We start from the raw sequence: 16,855 nt of genomic DNA, 5'->3' as shown, positions 1-16,855 counted from the left end.
TTGATGACAGCTACGCTCGTTACTGTAAGTACGTGCAATAAAACCTTCGCAAGTAAAAAGACAATACTTTATCAATACACCTGTCTGTAAGGTAACGTTAAACATGTAGAAATGGTTAATTTAATCATCTCTGTCCTCAGTATCTCATCCTGCATGTTTTATACAAGCACAGCTAACGCTAGCTTGGCATTAGACAAATGTTAAACACAAGCTAAATAGAAAGCTGTCTGTCCGGAGCACAGACTGGTCTGTAGTCTTAAAAACTCAGCTGCTGGCTGAGACAAACCAGCCGCTCCTCCTCCTACCTGGTAACGTTACCTGCAGCCAGCGAGAGAGGAGGAGGGACTGATACACACTGATGTTATTCTTTCTAACTGTCACTCACTACTTGGGATGTCAGACAAAGTTATTGAGTTACTTTGCTGTTGTAAACATTAATGTTGCTGCTCTAGAAACAACATTTAGCTGTATTTAAAATATGAAATTAAAAACAACCAGGCAGTTAATATGTACACAAGTGGTATGTCATTTCAATATACGTTACAATATACATTGAATATTTTCCTCATACTGTGCAGGCCTACCTCAGGCCCGTTAGGTCTGGTCTTACCAAATAACCATCACTAAATAATAGTAAAGTATCGATAGTGGTATTAATAAAGAATCAGATTGTTGAGCAGTCTCAATAAGGGTATCGATATCAATAAAAATTAACGATCCCCATCCCTACTAACGGCATTGTAAAGCGTTGTCAAGCTGTATGCCGGAAACAAGGAGCAGTAATAATAACAACAATAGTGACAACTACAGACAATATAGACACTATCGAGGATTTCACATTCACACGTTGGAAGCTGGCCAGTACAATCACAGTCTGATCTAATGGACACCGAACAGCTCCACTGGAGAAGTTGGGGGTTAAGAACCTTCCTCAAGGACACCTCACTGGTGGTAATGAGGGAGCATATCTCACAGTAACAGCAGTCACAATTCAAATGTTCACAGATTATGGCTCTTAACTGTGCACAGTTTTTGTTTCACCAGGTGTTTGTTGCCTACATTAGTTTTGTGTTTTACCTGCAAGACATGCGTTTTGATGCCTCTGTTCTTCATCTGTGATGTGCAAAATTAGATTTCCACACAGTCAGAGAAATGTACGTTCTGGTCATCGTTATAAAATCCTAGCCCACCACGGGATGTACTCTCCTGCTAGGTTGGCGAAAAATCTGTCGGGACCGACGGGAGTTTAGCCACCCTGCCTCGCATTGTCCGCCATCTCGCTGCTCTCAGTTTTCATTACCTTCTACCCACCTACGTTAGTTTTGTGGTTAGGTCATTTTGCAATAAGACTCTCTTCTTAATAGATAATCTGAATCATAGACTTTTAGGAGCCACCCCTAGTTTGGTCAATGTTTGACAACATGATAAACTCAAATTGTGTTGATGTTGCATAAGCGCATTAACTGTCAAATGTCACAGAAAGAACATGTTTAAAATTGTGACAGCAGCAGTTTCCCTTTCCTTCATGTGATCAAGCTGAAAATCATCCTCTAAATGTTGAAAATGCTGACTTGTGCCTAGTCCTAATTTAGATCCTCACTCATATAGTCGCAGTGTCATCTCAGATGTTTAGGATTTTCATAGGGCAGTTTTTCATGTTTTAAAATGTCCCTAGTAAGGCATAAGGGTTAAAGCAAGAAACACGAAACAAGATAGGTACAACAAGCCATCTGCATTGATTGAATGCATCTTTCACCAATCAGACTCATACCTGAAAATGTTCACTATGTGTGCATTATTGCCTGCCGTCAGATCCTTTTTTATTAAAGCCAAAGAAATAAAACACACTTAGAATTTGTGAGCAACATTCATACTGTATGGCTGATAGACAAAGTGCTGGCAGGCAAGTAAGTATGAATAAGGCCATCTGGGAAGAATTATCCTCATTATAACAAAAGGCTAACAGTGATTTATACAAGGCAGTCTGTTGCTGTTCCACTATCTCATAACGATAAGCATTTTATCATGGTGTAACACGCATTATCTCCGTCCACTCCCTTCCCCTTTTCCCTGTTCTGAACTTTGAGGAGCCGGAGCAGGATGACTAATTAACAGCCTTAATCTTCATAATTCAGAAGGAAACCATGATGTCCAACATCCGATAGCTGAACAAAGTCATATGTGGACCAGCAGCCTATCACACGTCTCACTATCAAGAATACATCTCGTTTTAATTATGCGGCACTCTGACTTCAAGGTCCAACGCATGATGCCGAATCACTGACCACAGAAGAAGTTCAGCTCATCGTTCACATTTTCTTTCGCAGGAGAAAATAAACCCAACCTGCTCAAACATCCCCTCGCCTGAGGCACAGGGGCTTTTACTGATTTGTTAAGTGATGTGGCTGCCAAGAAACCTTATTTATCACACTGCTGCAGTCAGTCATGAACATTAATCACGATGGATGTAATATTTAAGGTCAAAAACGTCATGAATATTCAACGTTTGTCTAAGGTTTGCTCTGCACATCAGGCCCAAAATGTTGTGATTTGACTTGACGGGTTTGGTAGAATAAATCCTGACGTTTCTCACTGTGCTGGATGAATAATTCCACCTTACATAATCCTGTAATTACTGAGGAGTCAGTAATGGATTTCAGGTCAACCGCATCCGCCCTGATGACTCCAGTGCACACTTGGCGGGATTCGCAGCAGATTCCTGTGACAGACAGCTCAACTGCAGAGGTTTCGTCTACATGTGCGGTGGTTGAGCAGCTTTAGACCTGAAGCAACTCTGTATCCTTTTCAATACGACGCAACACATATGGCAGAAGGTTAAAAGTTGACATCTTGCCCTCTTAATCACACTAGCAGGCACACATTTATTCCCGCTCGCACAGAGATTGGAACAAGACATTTCCCACTGTGTTTTGTTTGGCCTCTCTAAAATATGTTATATATGAGTTCAGAGCACAGGAACTCTGAGCTCACTTTAGGAAGAAATAAAAGAAAAACAGAAGACAATGAGGAAAAACTAAGAGCTTACCTTTGACTGACAAAGCTGGATGCCATAGAGAAGAATATTTCGGAGCTTGGCTGTTGAGGCCAGGTCCACGATAGCTTTTGGCTCTACCATCCTCCCGCTAATGGACAGCTCATCTGAACCACTCAAATGCACCTATCAAAACAAAAGGCCACCGCGCCCAATCAGAAAACACTTGCCAATACAGAGGATCTCATATACAGTTCATTTTTCAAGCAGTCGTTTAAACATGTTGCAACTCAATGGGCCTGTGAATTTAAGGTTCAGAGAAGCTGTGCTGAGAGTAAACAGAGGTTGAATGATACACAGTCCTGTCTGAGGATATAATGATTCTGTAATTCAATTGTAAATCTTTAGGGCCTCTGGGGTTTATTTTCTCCAATTAGGGCTGCGTAACCCAGACACATTGGTTCACATCACTGTGTCATTCCTAAGAATATCCAAAGCTTAGCTGATTTCCATAACCATCCCACTGACAGTGAAAATTTATTCACTCCAATTATTTTGTCATATTCTTTTCAAAACCATGGCAGGGAGAAGCAATCATCAGGAGAATCGTTTCAAATGTGTCAAGAAATCTGCTCAAAATTAGCAATTATTACAATTATACATGAATATCAATCAGATGTTCGCTGTCATCAGGTGAACTTCAATTATTCAGCACATTAGCCAGCGTTAAACCTCCAGACCACTAGTTCATACAGTATGAGTCTACTGAAACGCAGATGCCACAGTGACATTTGTGGAGACACTATCCAAAATACAAACACACATGCACAAGGAATGAATTAAATCGTAGTAAATTTTGTGGTCTTAAGTAAGGATGACTGTTTTATTTCACTTCAATATTCATTGAGCAACATACGTTAACATCTTGCCACATCAAACTACTAATTAAAACCACTCATGTCTACCTTTGGCCACTGGGCAGGTCTACTGGGAAGGTTAAAGGAGGGACAGACTGTAAAAACACTATTACAAATAGCTCTTGGAGATGTACAATACTTTGTAAAGTGCACAGAGCATTTTTAGTTATTTACAACAAGGCATCACGTCAAGATATTTATACAGCAACTACAGCAGCATATGATAGCAGAAAATGTATTCAGTGATCTAAAACATCAGCAGACAGTGCCTGGCTTTGTGGTGTCAATCCTCATAATGAGAGAGTGATTTTTATAGCCTCACCAGAAATCCACTGTAGGAGGCAACAAACTTCATCAGTAGCCTCAACAACCAGAAAGAAATGTTGGTTTGTTGTTTTACATTCATGCCAATAAAGCTGAATCGAAATGAACTGAATTCAAATGCCCCCACAAGACATGTCCTGGTCTTTGTTTAGAGGTGCGGCTGCTATCATGCACACACTGAGTTTTACAAAGAGGTTGCTGCTGTAAGTAGCTCGCTGGTGATGCTGTCAAACTGAATGAAAGCAATACTGTTGACCATTTTATATTAATAATCGAACTGATGATGATGATGCACAACACGGTATCCCACTAAAATAAAACAATAAACAAGGTGGAGTTTACAATTGCACTTACAAACACCAGTTACCAATGACAATAAAAGGGTGGATGTGTTTAAATTCTTTGATTTCTATCACTAATTTGGTTTATTTGTAGACATTGTAACTCTTTAACGCTTAGTTTCACAAGTGAATTTAAACGGTATTAAGAAAGATATGTATTGTTGTTTAATGGATTTGATCAATTAGGTTGATACACCTCATGCAATGACCAGTGGTTAAACTGGAAATATGTCTGAGGTGTCCAGACAAATGATTATAACCTGCCATTTTCTATATAATAACCACTGGAGTACCTCTGAACCTGGAAAGCACTTTGGTCAACTAGGGTTGTTTTTAAATGTGCTGTATAAATAAACTTGAACTTCAATTTGACTAAACATCAATCACCGATTAATGATATCAAACAACCTAAGACATATGGTGGTAATATCAACAACATGGGGTTCTTTCTTTGAATACCCTGCTCATGGCCAAGGCACCTTTTTTCACAGACGGTTTAAAACAGTGACCTTCATCAGCCAGTCTGCTTCTCAGCCCTCGAGGCTACCACCGACACTTCCAACTCAATTATCCCTCCGCTGATTACTACCATGTGATCAAACTTGCCATAAATAACGGGGTATGTGAGCAATCCAACAACAGCAGTTTGATGGTGAACTGAGCCTCATCACTTACAACTGAGAAACTCTGAGGCTGCTTCACGTTTCTCGTAGTCACAACTTCCCCAGAGTTCACACAGATTCTAACATGACCGTGAAATCAGGTTAGCCGGGAGGGAAAAGTAAACATTGTGTGATCTGTTCAAGTACTGGATTGTTTCCCTTTTTTAAAAACACACTAAACTGGCTTACACTTTATGGTCAACCAACAGTCCAAGACACAGTAGTACTCAATTTACAAAGAGAAGCAGCAAATCCTTATATCTGGGTATATGATAATATGGAACCAGCTACTTTTTGGCTTAATGATTGATGATTATCACACTTCCAATTCAATCAAAATGGTTGTTGATAAATCTTGTGTATAATATTATAATCTAATTTAAAACAGAACAGAACAAAATAGAATAGAGCGCAGTCGAGTACAAGAGAACAAAATAGAAAAGTTTATTTATTAAGTAGAGTAGAATAGAGCAGAATATAATGTGGAGAAGAGTAAATTGTTGTCGAAAATATAATAGAAATATGAAAGAACAAAACAGAATAGAACAAAACAGAACAAGATAGAAATTAATAGAAACATGTTGGCAGTGGGAGCTGTGGGAACCTGGGTTTGTTCTGTTGTGGTAGGGAGTTGATCCCACAAAAACCCCAGCTTCAGACAGTGTATTTACACGCGTGAACTTGTGTTTCAATCTTTATTGAAATCTCAGTAAAACTCACACACATAAGATAAGAGGCTTCAATGGAGTAATACAGCAATGTTGGCAATGCTTTGGCCTTTGTCCTGTGTGTTACTTGAAAAGGTCAATTTTTCCAAATTGAACGAGGGCAAACTGGACTTTATCACAAACATTTACATGTTTCTTGGAGCAGATTTGATCAGTTAGTTTTAGGTTTTTCTGTTAGTGCTGGATGCTGGGGTTTGAAGCCGGGCGAACAGTAAGCAAGGCCGAGCTGCAGCGCTTTCTTTGGAGGTGTAGGGTGGGCTACAGGTGACGTTTTTTACAAGTGGAGAAAAAGAACAGGTTTGGCTAACGAAACTGCATCTGTCCTGTGCCAGATGTCCCTATTCACAAACATGCAAAAAAAGATAATTTTAAGTAGGTAATGATACTAAGATATGATTAACTTCCAGAACTACTTTTCCCTGATGTGTGTGCACAAAGATATTTGAGAAAACATTTAGCCCTTGGAATGTAAAAACAGCTTGTTCTTACAGTTATAATTATAATTAGTTAAATAATTACTCATAATTAGAAACTGACAAAACCTGTAATAAGTGCAGATTACTAACTTTTAAAGATGCCATATAAATTCCGTAAATCAGCAAAAATGGAGGTAGAGCAGCTGAAGGACATCAAAGGGATAACCGCACAATATTTCTCCATCGACTCTGATCCAGTTTCACTAAAACCAATTAACAAAGTTGTACTCTCGCATAACAGGCCTTGATTCAGCGCAGCACAGGTAAGCCCCGCCCCTCTACTGTGCTTGGGAAAGTTGGCCAATCAGAAGCAAGTTGGGCTTTCAGGGAGGGGGGCCTTAAAGAGACTAAAACTGAGTGTTTAGACAGGGGGTGGAAAGAGGTGCTGAAGCAGTGGACAGTATGAGAATTATAATGTGTTTTTTGAATGTTAAAGCATGTAAAGATTTTCTAGTCGAAAATCCTAAATACAAGTATGAACCTGAAAATGAGCATTCTATGGCACCTTTAAGTTATTGTTCCTCAAATAGAAACAGAGCTATTAACTCTCAGCTGCTCTAACTTTAAATATATTCAAAAATATAAATATACATTATAAAAATATAAAATAATTTGAATCTATATGTTTTACCAGATCCTGCTGCAGACCTGAGGTCGCACGCCTCTGGACTAGTAACTAGGGGTAAAGTGTCTTGCTCATAGACACAATGGTGGATGCGTCACTGTGGAGAATCGAACCCGGGTCCCTCACACCAAAGGCATGTGTCTTATCCACTGTTCCATTACCATCCATGTCAATAAGACTTATTGGTGTAAAAGAACTTTGCAGTAGTAGTATTACTTATCATATTATTGCTGAATTTGTGCTGGATAAAAATGCAATGTATCAATAAGAGAAAGTACTTTTTTCTTGGTAAATACATGCCAAACTCAATTACTTGTAGACAAACATCCTTAAAAGGCCATTAAATCTATGAAATAGCCAATATTGAGCACACTCCATTCTCTTCTTTTCAAACTCTGTACAGCTCTTTTAATTTTAAAACAAATATATTTTAGATTATCTGTTATTGTACATGTTTTATTTTATATGTATGATTCTTGACTTGGCAGTGCTTATTTTTTATTTTCTCTTACTATGTTTATTGCGACAGTTATGCACCAAAATAACAAGACAAATCCTTTGCAAGTAAAAACCTGCTTAGCACTAAATGTTTCTGATTCAGTTTCCTTACACCTAATCTTTGACAGCAGCCTAAAGAACATAAAGTTCATTAACATTCAACATTGTTCTGCTCAGAAGATAATTGGTACTCATCTCCCGAGCATCAGTGATATCGGTGAGGTGAGGTGCCTGCAGAGCCCAAAGGATACTAAAGGACAGTACCACCCAGCCACAGCCTGTTCACCCTGCTGCCTTCTGGTAAGAGATATAGAAGTTTCTGCTGCCGCACCACCAGACTGCAGAGCAGCTTTTCCCCCCAAGCTATCAGACTATCAACTATAATTCACCCTCAGCACGGCTCAATTGATTCGAATTGATCGACAGTTTATTTATGTTTGCCATTTTTTATAATTGATTCTGTTTTAATGTATATTGTCTGCTATGTAGCAGAAGGTAGTTACAAATACAATTTCACTCTATAACTTGTTATATTGTGACAATAAACCTACCTACCTACCTATATGTGTCTCTTTAGAGTTGAAAGGCTGAATTCTATGGCCCGTTCTCAAACATGATGATTGACCCTCCTAAGAGTGATAGAAGCTGCTACACCAAATAGATAAAGCAGAAAGGTGTTACATGGAGAATATTATGACAGTCATCAGGCTAGCTAATAACAAACCCGAGATCAGCTGTCAATCAAGCTCTGTGGGCAGGAGCAGGTGCAAGTCTCTTTGTCTACCCGGTAGGGCTGAACGTTTAATTGCATTTGCGGTATTATCGCGATGTGATAAAACGAGATTTTCTAATCACCAAGGATGCGATTACACTCTGGTCACATGACCCCCCAGAATAAAGCAGTCTGCAGACGAAGCACCAACTTCGCACGTTACGCTATACCTTGACTTGTTTCTTTACAATGGCCTTAAACTTGAAGGAAGCTGACACTCCAGAAACTTTAGTGTCACACAGGGAATGAAAGCGGTACCCGCTACTGCGGATGACGTGGTGACGGACAGGAAAAAATGCACAACAGAAAGACGCGTGTAGTAAGGTAAGTGCATTGTGGCAATACACACAGCCACCAGTCAGCTCAGGAAATATCTGTGAAACAGCATTTCAAACTAAACGCACAAATCTGAAAGAGGCCCAGTCTGTCCTGAGTTGCAGCCTGGTTACAGCTCTGCTCACCAGCATCGGAGGCACTTGGTTTTATTTTATTTTTTTATTATATTATTAAAATTTGATACTTTATCTCCACCATTGCTCATAATAATAATTCATGCAATTCATGCAACACCTTATTTCATCATAACACAAGCCTGACTCACAAGAAAGAACAATGTATGTTTAATCTAGCTAATACTGTGTTGGTCATACTATACACTGATTTACTGCTTGTCCGTTTTGAATAATACAGAAGATAATGAGCTTAAAAATAATATTAAATTGCAATATTGGTAAAAAAAAATCGCAATTAGATTATTTTCCACAGTCGTTCAGCCCTACTACCCGGTAGCGAATGTTCATACTAGACCACACTAGTGAATCTCTACTGTGTTGTATTTATTGGTTATATACTGAAGCAAAACAGCCATAAATTTGAAAAAGTCAAATAAGAAAAAGACAAGTCGTTCCTGCACTGATAAAACCTGTGTGTGAAAGGCCAGCATAATTCACACAAAGCAAGGCATTGTTTTAGGGCTGGGCAATCTGGCTTATAAATAATATACTGATATTTTCAGGCTATCCCGCGATATACAAACCATTTACTGTATATCCCGACACATTTGCTGTAAAATAAGTGTAACTCGTATAGTACAAAGATATGATGTTCTTGTAGAATATGATGCACTGCTGTAGATTAAACTATCCAAAAGATTAAACGATATAAAGCAGGAAAATGCAGCATACACATTAATGCAGCAGTAACAGTAATCCACTTTTAGTCAGCCATAAAGTGTGTAGATAAGCTCAAGTTGCAGTATAATAGTTACTAAAAGGCTTTGTGTTGGGTTTGCTGCAACAGAGACGAAGTAAAAAGTCCCTGTTTATGTAACGTTACTACAGCGTCTACTCTTCAGCAGAGCTGGTCCAGACTGTGAAAAGCTAGCTAGTTAGCAGCTACAAGTCACAATGACTCGTAGCTGAACTCACCCAAATAACGACCATCGGGTGGAGAAGAGCCCGATTCGCTGCCTCCAAATCCATCACTATGGCCTCCACTTCAGACAAGCAAGAACGATTGACCTGGAGACCGAGGAAATCAAAAACTACATCTTTTGAATCAACTTTTGAAGCAAATAAGTTTTTCTCTTTGATTACCGGCAGGATAAGAAGTATGCTAGAAGCTTTTAGAAAATCCATACACTCACTTTGGCCAGAACAGATCATGAATATTTACACAGACATGTTTTCATTTCTTAGAAAAGTTGTGCTTAAAATGGGAACTTACAGAAATCTGGATGAAGTTCCACTCCTCTAGCAGATACCTTGAGTTTTCTCCCATCAGATCTGGGATGACATCCAGCTCCTGTAAGACAGAGATACACTGATGTTAAATATTCAGTTCTGCTTGTTACAAGATCCTGAGTGATAACACTTAGCACTGCAGCACCAGGGTCCTATTGCATATGATGTCGAGTGACTGATTGACTTTAGTGCTCAAGAGGTCAAGAGACTTCTGGTTTTTGTTTCAGCCACTTCTTCAATCATTTAGTGTGAGAGTACACCCACCTGTTTACCTGCCATGATTTTATGATTAGAGAAAAGGGGTAAAAAAAATCTACACATTAAACTACATACATTCAGGAAGTACGCAACTGAGTATCCATCAACTGTAATCAGAAGCTTACTAGAACAAGAAACCATTTCTGGGCTCCTTTAAACTTCTGAACTGGCAGAAAAATTCTGTCATATGCAAAAGCCAGGGACAACGATCAGACACAAACCAACTTAAATTTCATTACACTGCAAATTGAGTCAAAGGCCAATGTACAGCCAAAAATCGTAAAAGCTTTTTTGCTCAAAGACCCAGGACATTGAGGTCCTGATCTTTCCATTCAGCTTCAGCTTTGGCTTAGGGTGATATGAGGCATCCAGATAGCACGCCGTATCCACCATGTCCGTTTTAAATTCATCTTTATTGTTGTGCCTCTAATTATAGCCTGGTACTACAATTTCACACACACAGGAAATAAACAGATATAAACATCCAGAGTCTGAGTTTGGCATTGAGAAAAGTTGTTTTACCCATTAAAACAACAGAAAGTAAATGAAAATGTGAAATGGATATGGGAAACATATGTCAGAGGGTTAATTGGTCTTGAAAGATAACTGCCCATGGCTTTAGGAGGAAAATTGTTTCAGTCCGAAATGTAGATTAGGAGGGTTTAAAAAAATTTACATGATCTAAACCAGGTTGGGCATGAAATCCCAGAGTAGAAATGTTTATTTAAATTTAGGCATGGTCTGGAGAGCCAAGAAGCCACAGAGGCTCGACGACCAAACCACTCTGAGGACACAAGGAAAACAAAGTTTCAGAGCTCAGCAGAGCAGTCAGCTACCTGCTCAATAAACGTGTTCAGGAGAAGACCAAAATGACATTATTTTAGTGAGGATGGGTCGAATTATATACAATGCACTGTTTAAACATAAAAATTCCCTTTAAAAACTATGGCCTCCTGACAAATGAAAGTCCAATAATCACTCTTTTTTAGCTCTAGTTTGATCTCCAATGAAGGAAATTGCTGGCTCTTTAGCTGCTAAATGATCCACTTTGTTCGCTAGCTAGATGCTATCTGTCTGCCGTTTGGTGCTGGGCAGGTAAAAATATAGATTAGTGTAGCTTTTAAAGGAAGACTATGTAACTCTTACAAGAGTAAATAAAAAGTTAAATTCACAATAATTAAAAATAAGTATAAAGTATTAATTGCTGAATCAATTGCTGACAATACAGTCAGAGGTTTGACGAGATAACTCGTAGTGTATGTTAGCTAATGTTAACTGACTTTACATATATGTTGTTGTGTACCTAACATTACTGACTCAGTTTGCAGACTTTATGATTCTTCTCCACTTGTGCTACTGTTACACTACCTCTTTGCGATTTACCAGCATCTCATTTTTGTTATTTGTTCTTACAGTGGCTAGTGTTCAGCAAATGTTACATGGGCTAAGATCTAAGCCCATGTAACATTTGCATTTAACAAGACAAACTAGCAGCTCTATGTTCTTGTATTTGTGCTCAGTGATGTTTTGAGGTAAATGCTAAAGTCAGAACTGTTTAGTAGGTATAATGTTTACCATGTTCACCATGTTAGTTTAGCATGTTAGCATGCTAATATTTGCTTAATCGCACTAAACACAATGTGCAGTTGAAGCTGAAGTGAAGTGATTAATTCTGGTATTGGTAAAGGTATCTGGTCGTAAATCAAAGTATTGGTCAAATTAAATCTTCGACCCAATGATAGTGCTAGATGAAAAGTTGAGGGATGACCCTAACGGGGACCGCAATGTGTGTACCAAATATCATGGAAATGCATCCAATTTTAGTCAGGGAAAGTTGGTGGGCTTCATTGTCTGGGGATCATGAATGTCTGTACAAAATTTCATGGCATGGAGATATTTTAATCTCATCAAAAGTGGTTTGGACATATTGAAAGACAGACCTGCATTGCTGTCCTTATATCAGATACACATTGTTGGCTTTATAATAAAGTTTTTGGTGGACAAGAGCAGCAGAAAAAGATTTTAATAAGAGAGAAAGAAAGAAAATGACACAAATCATGGGCCATATGTAACTTATGTGGAAATGATTAAATGATATATTTACTTTATTTAATATTTGAGTCTGGTGGCATCAAGATGGGAAACTAACAGCAACTACAACCACAGTTACTGCCGATAGAATGGCAGAGTATTTACCACATTTAAAAGACAAGTCTATACTCTAAACTTTTGTAAATTGCTCGCACAACTCGGGACCCATTACTTATTACCATCAGTGGCTGACAGACAAAAAAGCTCTTTTTTCTGGGGTGATGTTTGCTCAGGATTACTCCTTGCTCTCTGTCTAAATGACAGATCCTCATATAGGTTGAGGTTAAGCATTAAAAACCTTCACTATATTGATACATGAGTCTCAGGACTATCTTTGATCTGGGCTGGATATGAGAATATTATCATACATCAAGATAAAAGGATTAATGATAAGGGAGAGAATACAGAGGAGGTGATTTGGCCTCTTTTTTTAATGCAATAATTGCCCATAAAACATCTAACGTCTGGGTTTAGCCCTTGAACCAAATACATTGAAGACCAATATCTGAATAATTGATAAACAAATTATACATCTGACACTGAAATTTTGTAAGTGTAACTGAAACTAAAGATGGTTTATTGAACTCACAATTTAACGCTGTAGAGAAGATTCATGCTTATAACACCATTTAAACTTTCACAAAAACTTTTTTAAAAGATTTGTTTAGGGTCTTTTTGCCTTCAATTATGAAGACGGAGACAGAAAATGTGGGAGAGAGAGAAGGGATGACATGCAACAAAGTAAAGACTGGAGTAAAGACTTGGTGGTGCGCATGCTCTACTAGGTGAGCTAACCGGTTAATCTTGTTCACAATAACTATTTGTGGCCATTAATAGGAGCACTGTTCTCAGCTACAAAGCGGCATCAACACATAAAGAGCAGAGATTGTAAAAACTTGTTTGAGATCTACAAAACTATTTGATTCATATCATCACAAAGGACATCATGACAATTTATATTACGAAGAAACCTGATTTTCTTAAATTGCACAACATTTTGCTGAACTACTTTTGTTAAAACTGTTTTGACATGTTTTCCGTTTTCACAATGAAATAGGTTTAAAAATGAGTATTTTTAGTTCCATTAAAAGAAAATATTATATATTGTGATTTTAATATTGGCACATTGTCTGTTTGAGAAAGAAACACTGAGACATTACTACCACTGAGGTGCCCTTGAACAAGGCATTTAACCTCCAAATGCACCAGTGAAGCTGCTCAGTGGTTTAAATGGGTGTACTGAGCAGCTTTCATGTGTGTATGTGTGTGACTGTGTGACTTTGAACAGGGCATTGATGCAAAAATATAAACCTAAAAGGCTCTCAAAGAAAAAACTGCTTGCTCCTGGAATGTGGTATTTTCAGGAGTTAACTTCATTTTTCTATAAATTTTACATCAACTGACAACTTTTCCTTTTTCACTGTAAGCCTGGATTTAAACTGCATCAAATGTATCTCTCAGATAACATCCTGCTGAGAGAATCCCTTAATCACATTCTTTGCAGAGTCTTATTCTTCCTCACACATGCTGCCAAATCCTCCATCTGCATGCGCGCGCACACACACACTACACTATAATGTCAGTTTTCAGCTGAGCTTGGGCGACCCAACCTTGCTTATCCCTGTATTAGATTCACGTAATGGCACTGGGACAAAGGTAATTCTTCATCTTCCGCTTCTTCCACTCGCCTTTCATCTCCCTCTTCATTCTTCCTCCCTCCCAAACTCACTGAAAAGGATGTATCTGGTTCCGAACACGTGCACCGGAAAAACACAGCCCCGCCGGCCACCTGAGCACAGACGGGAATGGCTCCAATCAGCCGATCCAAAGAGACCGACACCAACCCCAATCCATCTCTGGGGCTCGATCCAGCACCGGACAGCAAGATCCGCCCTTTAAAACCGGCTGATGAAGGACTTGGAGCAAGTTTAAAGGAGGATGGACGGTTTGGATCACGGTGGAACATGAAAATAGATAATGCACTGTGCTTTGCCACCCCCTTCCACTGTCAACAGCTAAACACTGGGAATAGATATATACACACATGATGATCCAGGAAACGCGTATATATGAAGCCATGTGTAGGTGATTTGTCAGCCTGGGTGTCTGCTCTGGATGAAATTAATAGGTGATGGGCATGAAATATAAGCACATAAAAGGATAGACACAATATCATAAACACCTGTACAATCTCACATGATCCAATACAAATCCCTGAGACATGAAGCTTATAATGTTAATCTGTGTTAGAGAAGTGTTGATTCAACTCTATCCTTACTTTGGAGGCCCAAAATTGGTGCTGCTTCACATAATTATTATATTATATTACATTATATGTTGTTCCCCAATGTCCAGAACATAGTAGCAGGAACAACGACATGAACCCCTTTCAGTCAAGGGTGTAGGTTTGTTTTTCAGAATTACATCAGAGGTTCTGTAACAATAAAATAAAAATATACTGCATTTATATCAATTTCAATACTGATTGACTACTTTGCTTTTCCATCTTCATCTCCAGGAGAACTGCATAATAATTGGCTGATGGTCAATTCTAGCACATTTCTAGGAGTGGTTTTAGAGGTTTCTAAGGACTTTGTGACACATTTATTTGCTGTGACTTTGGGTCGCCATCGGTCAATTGTACCTGCAGTGAATCAAAGCTGCTAACTAAAGCTGCTGTCCTTCACAAAAAGGAGCCTGCTGCAAACTTTTCAAAACCACGTTTTCTTTTAAGGCCTACACATATTGGATTCTCCTGATGACAACCAAAAACATTTTAAGCCACACAAAGGCAGTATTTGTTGCAGAGCTGTTATATTCATTGCTTCCCAAACCAAATGGCACAATACACCCTGTAGCTGTTTGTTCTTGCTGCAACCATCCTAACTTGCCAGTAGCTTGTGATCACTTTCTTGTTGTAAACACAGATTTGCTTAAAACTTGTAGTCACAAAGCTTATATTTGTGACATTCATTGTTCTTCTTCTTTTTAAAGAAAGTTTGCATGAGTCAGTGGTTACGTGGCTTGCTCAAGGGAAACCCAACAGTTGTTGAGGTAAAGGAGAGCACTTCACATGTGGAACCTCTATGTGGTCTGTGCTGTCTGACTGAATATCTCAGATCGTCACTCAGTCACTGTTTTGCATGTGGATACTGGTTTCCATTGTCTATTAGAAATAATTACACTAATTAAATGGAGGATGTTTGCAACATGGACATTTGATGTGCCCAAAAAAGATTAACAGTGAAAGGCAGGGATATGAACTATGGTGGAGCATGGCAGCTTGTCAAATCTGACTCAGCAGAAGTGGTAGGAGAATGAAAACGAAGAGTGTGAGGAGGGGGTAGGACTCATCACTAAGCACTCAATTAATCAAGCAAACTCCCACAATACAGAAAATATGACTGCCATCTGCTCTCCTGCACGCTGGGGAGTGAGAGGTGGAGGTCGGGGATGGAGGGAAAAAATGAGGAGGAGGAAAGTTGTAGAGAGTGGATGTCCCAGACAAGCTCCATTAGGGGTCTGACCGCAGATGGCAGGTCCCACCACCGGGCCACCCAAGTGGAACGCACATTGAGTTTGGGGGGGGGACTGGAGGTTGGGGAGGAAAATAAAAATGGTAAACTCATGGGGATCTACAGTTATGCTGTCATCAACATAACCACCATTTTAGCTGTGACTGTCACACACTTACCATGTCCAGACCTCCAACAGCCTTCTGGAGGGCATCAGCCAGTGAAACTGCTTGTGCAGATCCACCTGTGATAACACAGGCCGACTGCGAAAGAGTCTCTGACAGAAAAAGACGTGACTGGTTAAAAACACCTGTGATAATTGCCTTCTCAACAGTGAGTGCATTCATTTGCATGAACACAAACTGCCAAAACTTTACAAAACATTACAAATATTTTAACAGTTAGTCAGGTGCCATCAGTAGAGGTCCATTGTTATTTTTCTCAATACCTTTTATCCAAATTTTTAACTTGATAGATGGATGTTTGATGCTGAAATGCACCTTTGGAGTCGTAAGTAACATCTGTTTCAAAGTTTATACAGGCTTGTACATTTGACATTTTTATGAAGGAACCAGATATTTTCTAACACAGTTGTTTTGTACTGATGATTTAACTGGGAGAGATCAATGCCGAAGCAAGCTGTAGACGTGCTCCAACTGTTGCGTCACATTGTCTATAGGACAAATGAATGGGACCTGCATTTACTTATCTCCTACTTCACTATAGTATGCTAAGTTCATAGTCAAAAACAGAACCAAACTTGATGGTTTGGCCAACTTGTACTAGGTGAAACATCAACTCATAACAGCCACTGCTGCAAATATGGCTGCCTCACTTAAAGTCATATATTGAGAAATCACTTCGTAAGTGTTCACACAAACACACACTTCCAACCAGGATACACAAGGCTATGT

At 39.0% G+C, this 16,855-nt stretch overlaps 1 protein-coding gene across 5 annotated transcripts in view; it reads right to left on the bottom strand.

Annotated features, from left to right (window-relative positions):
- The window catches only part of crppa (CDP-L-ribitol pyrophosphorylase A), a 61,328-nt gene that overhangs the window by 31,913 nt on the left and 12,560 nt on the right, over window positions 1–16,855 (bottom strand). For 2 of the 5 annotated variants that reach the window (XM_046044245.1, XM_046044246.1), the window contains exons 6-9: window positions 16,121–16,218; window positions 10,061–10,138; window positions 9,763–9,855; window positions 3,047–3,178 (exon numbers count right to left, since the gene is read on the bottom strand). In XM_046044245.1, coding sequence (XP_045900201.1) covers window positions 3,047–3,178; window positions 9,763–9,855; window positions 10,061–10,138; window positions 16,121–16,218 — 401 coding nt within the window. Of the gene's footprint in view, window positions 1–3,046; window positions 3,179–8,122; window positions 8,212–9,762; window positions 9,856–10,060; window positions 10,139–15,223; window positions 16,018–16,120; window positions 16,219–16,855 lie in introns of those variants that run through there. The other 3 variants (XM_046044247.1, XM_046044248.1, XM_046044250.1) reach the window with 3 other exon arrangements.

Source organism: Micropterus dolomieu, linkage group LG03 (assembly GCF_021292245.1).
Source record: "Micropterus dolomieu isolate WLL.071019.BEF.003 ecotype Adirondacks linkage group LG03, ASM2129224v1, whole genome shotgun sequence".
Taxonomy (NCBI): Eukaryota; Metazoa; Chordata; class Actinopteri; order Centrarchiformes; family Centrarchidae; genus Micropterus; species Micropterus dolomieu.
The sequence above is the reverse complement of the archived record's forward strand: the minus strand, read 5'-3'. Positions and strand labels throughout refer to the sequence as shown.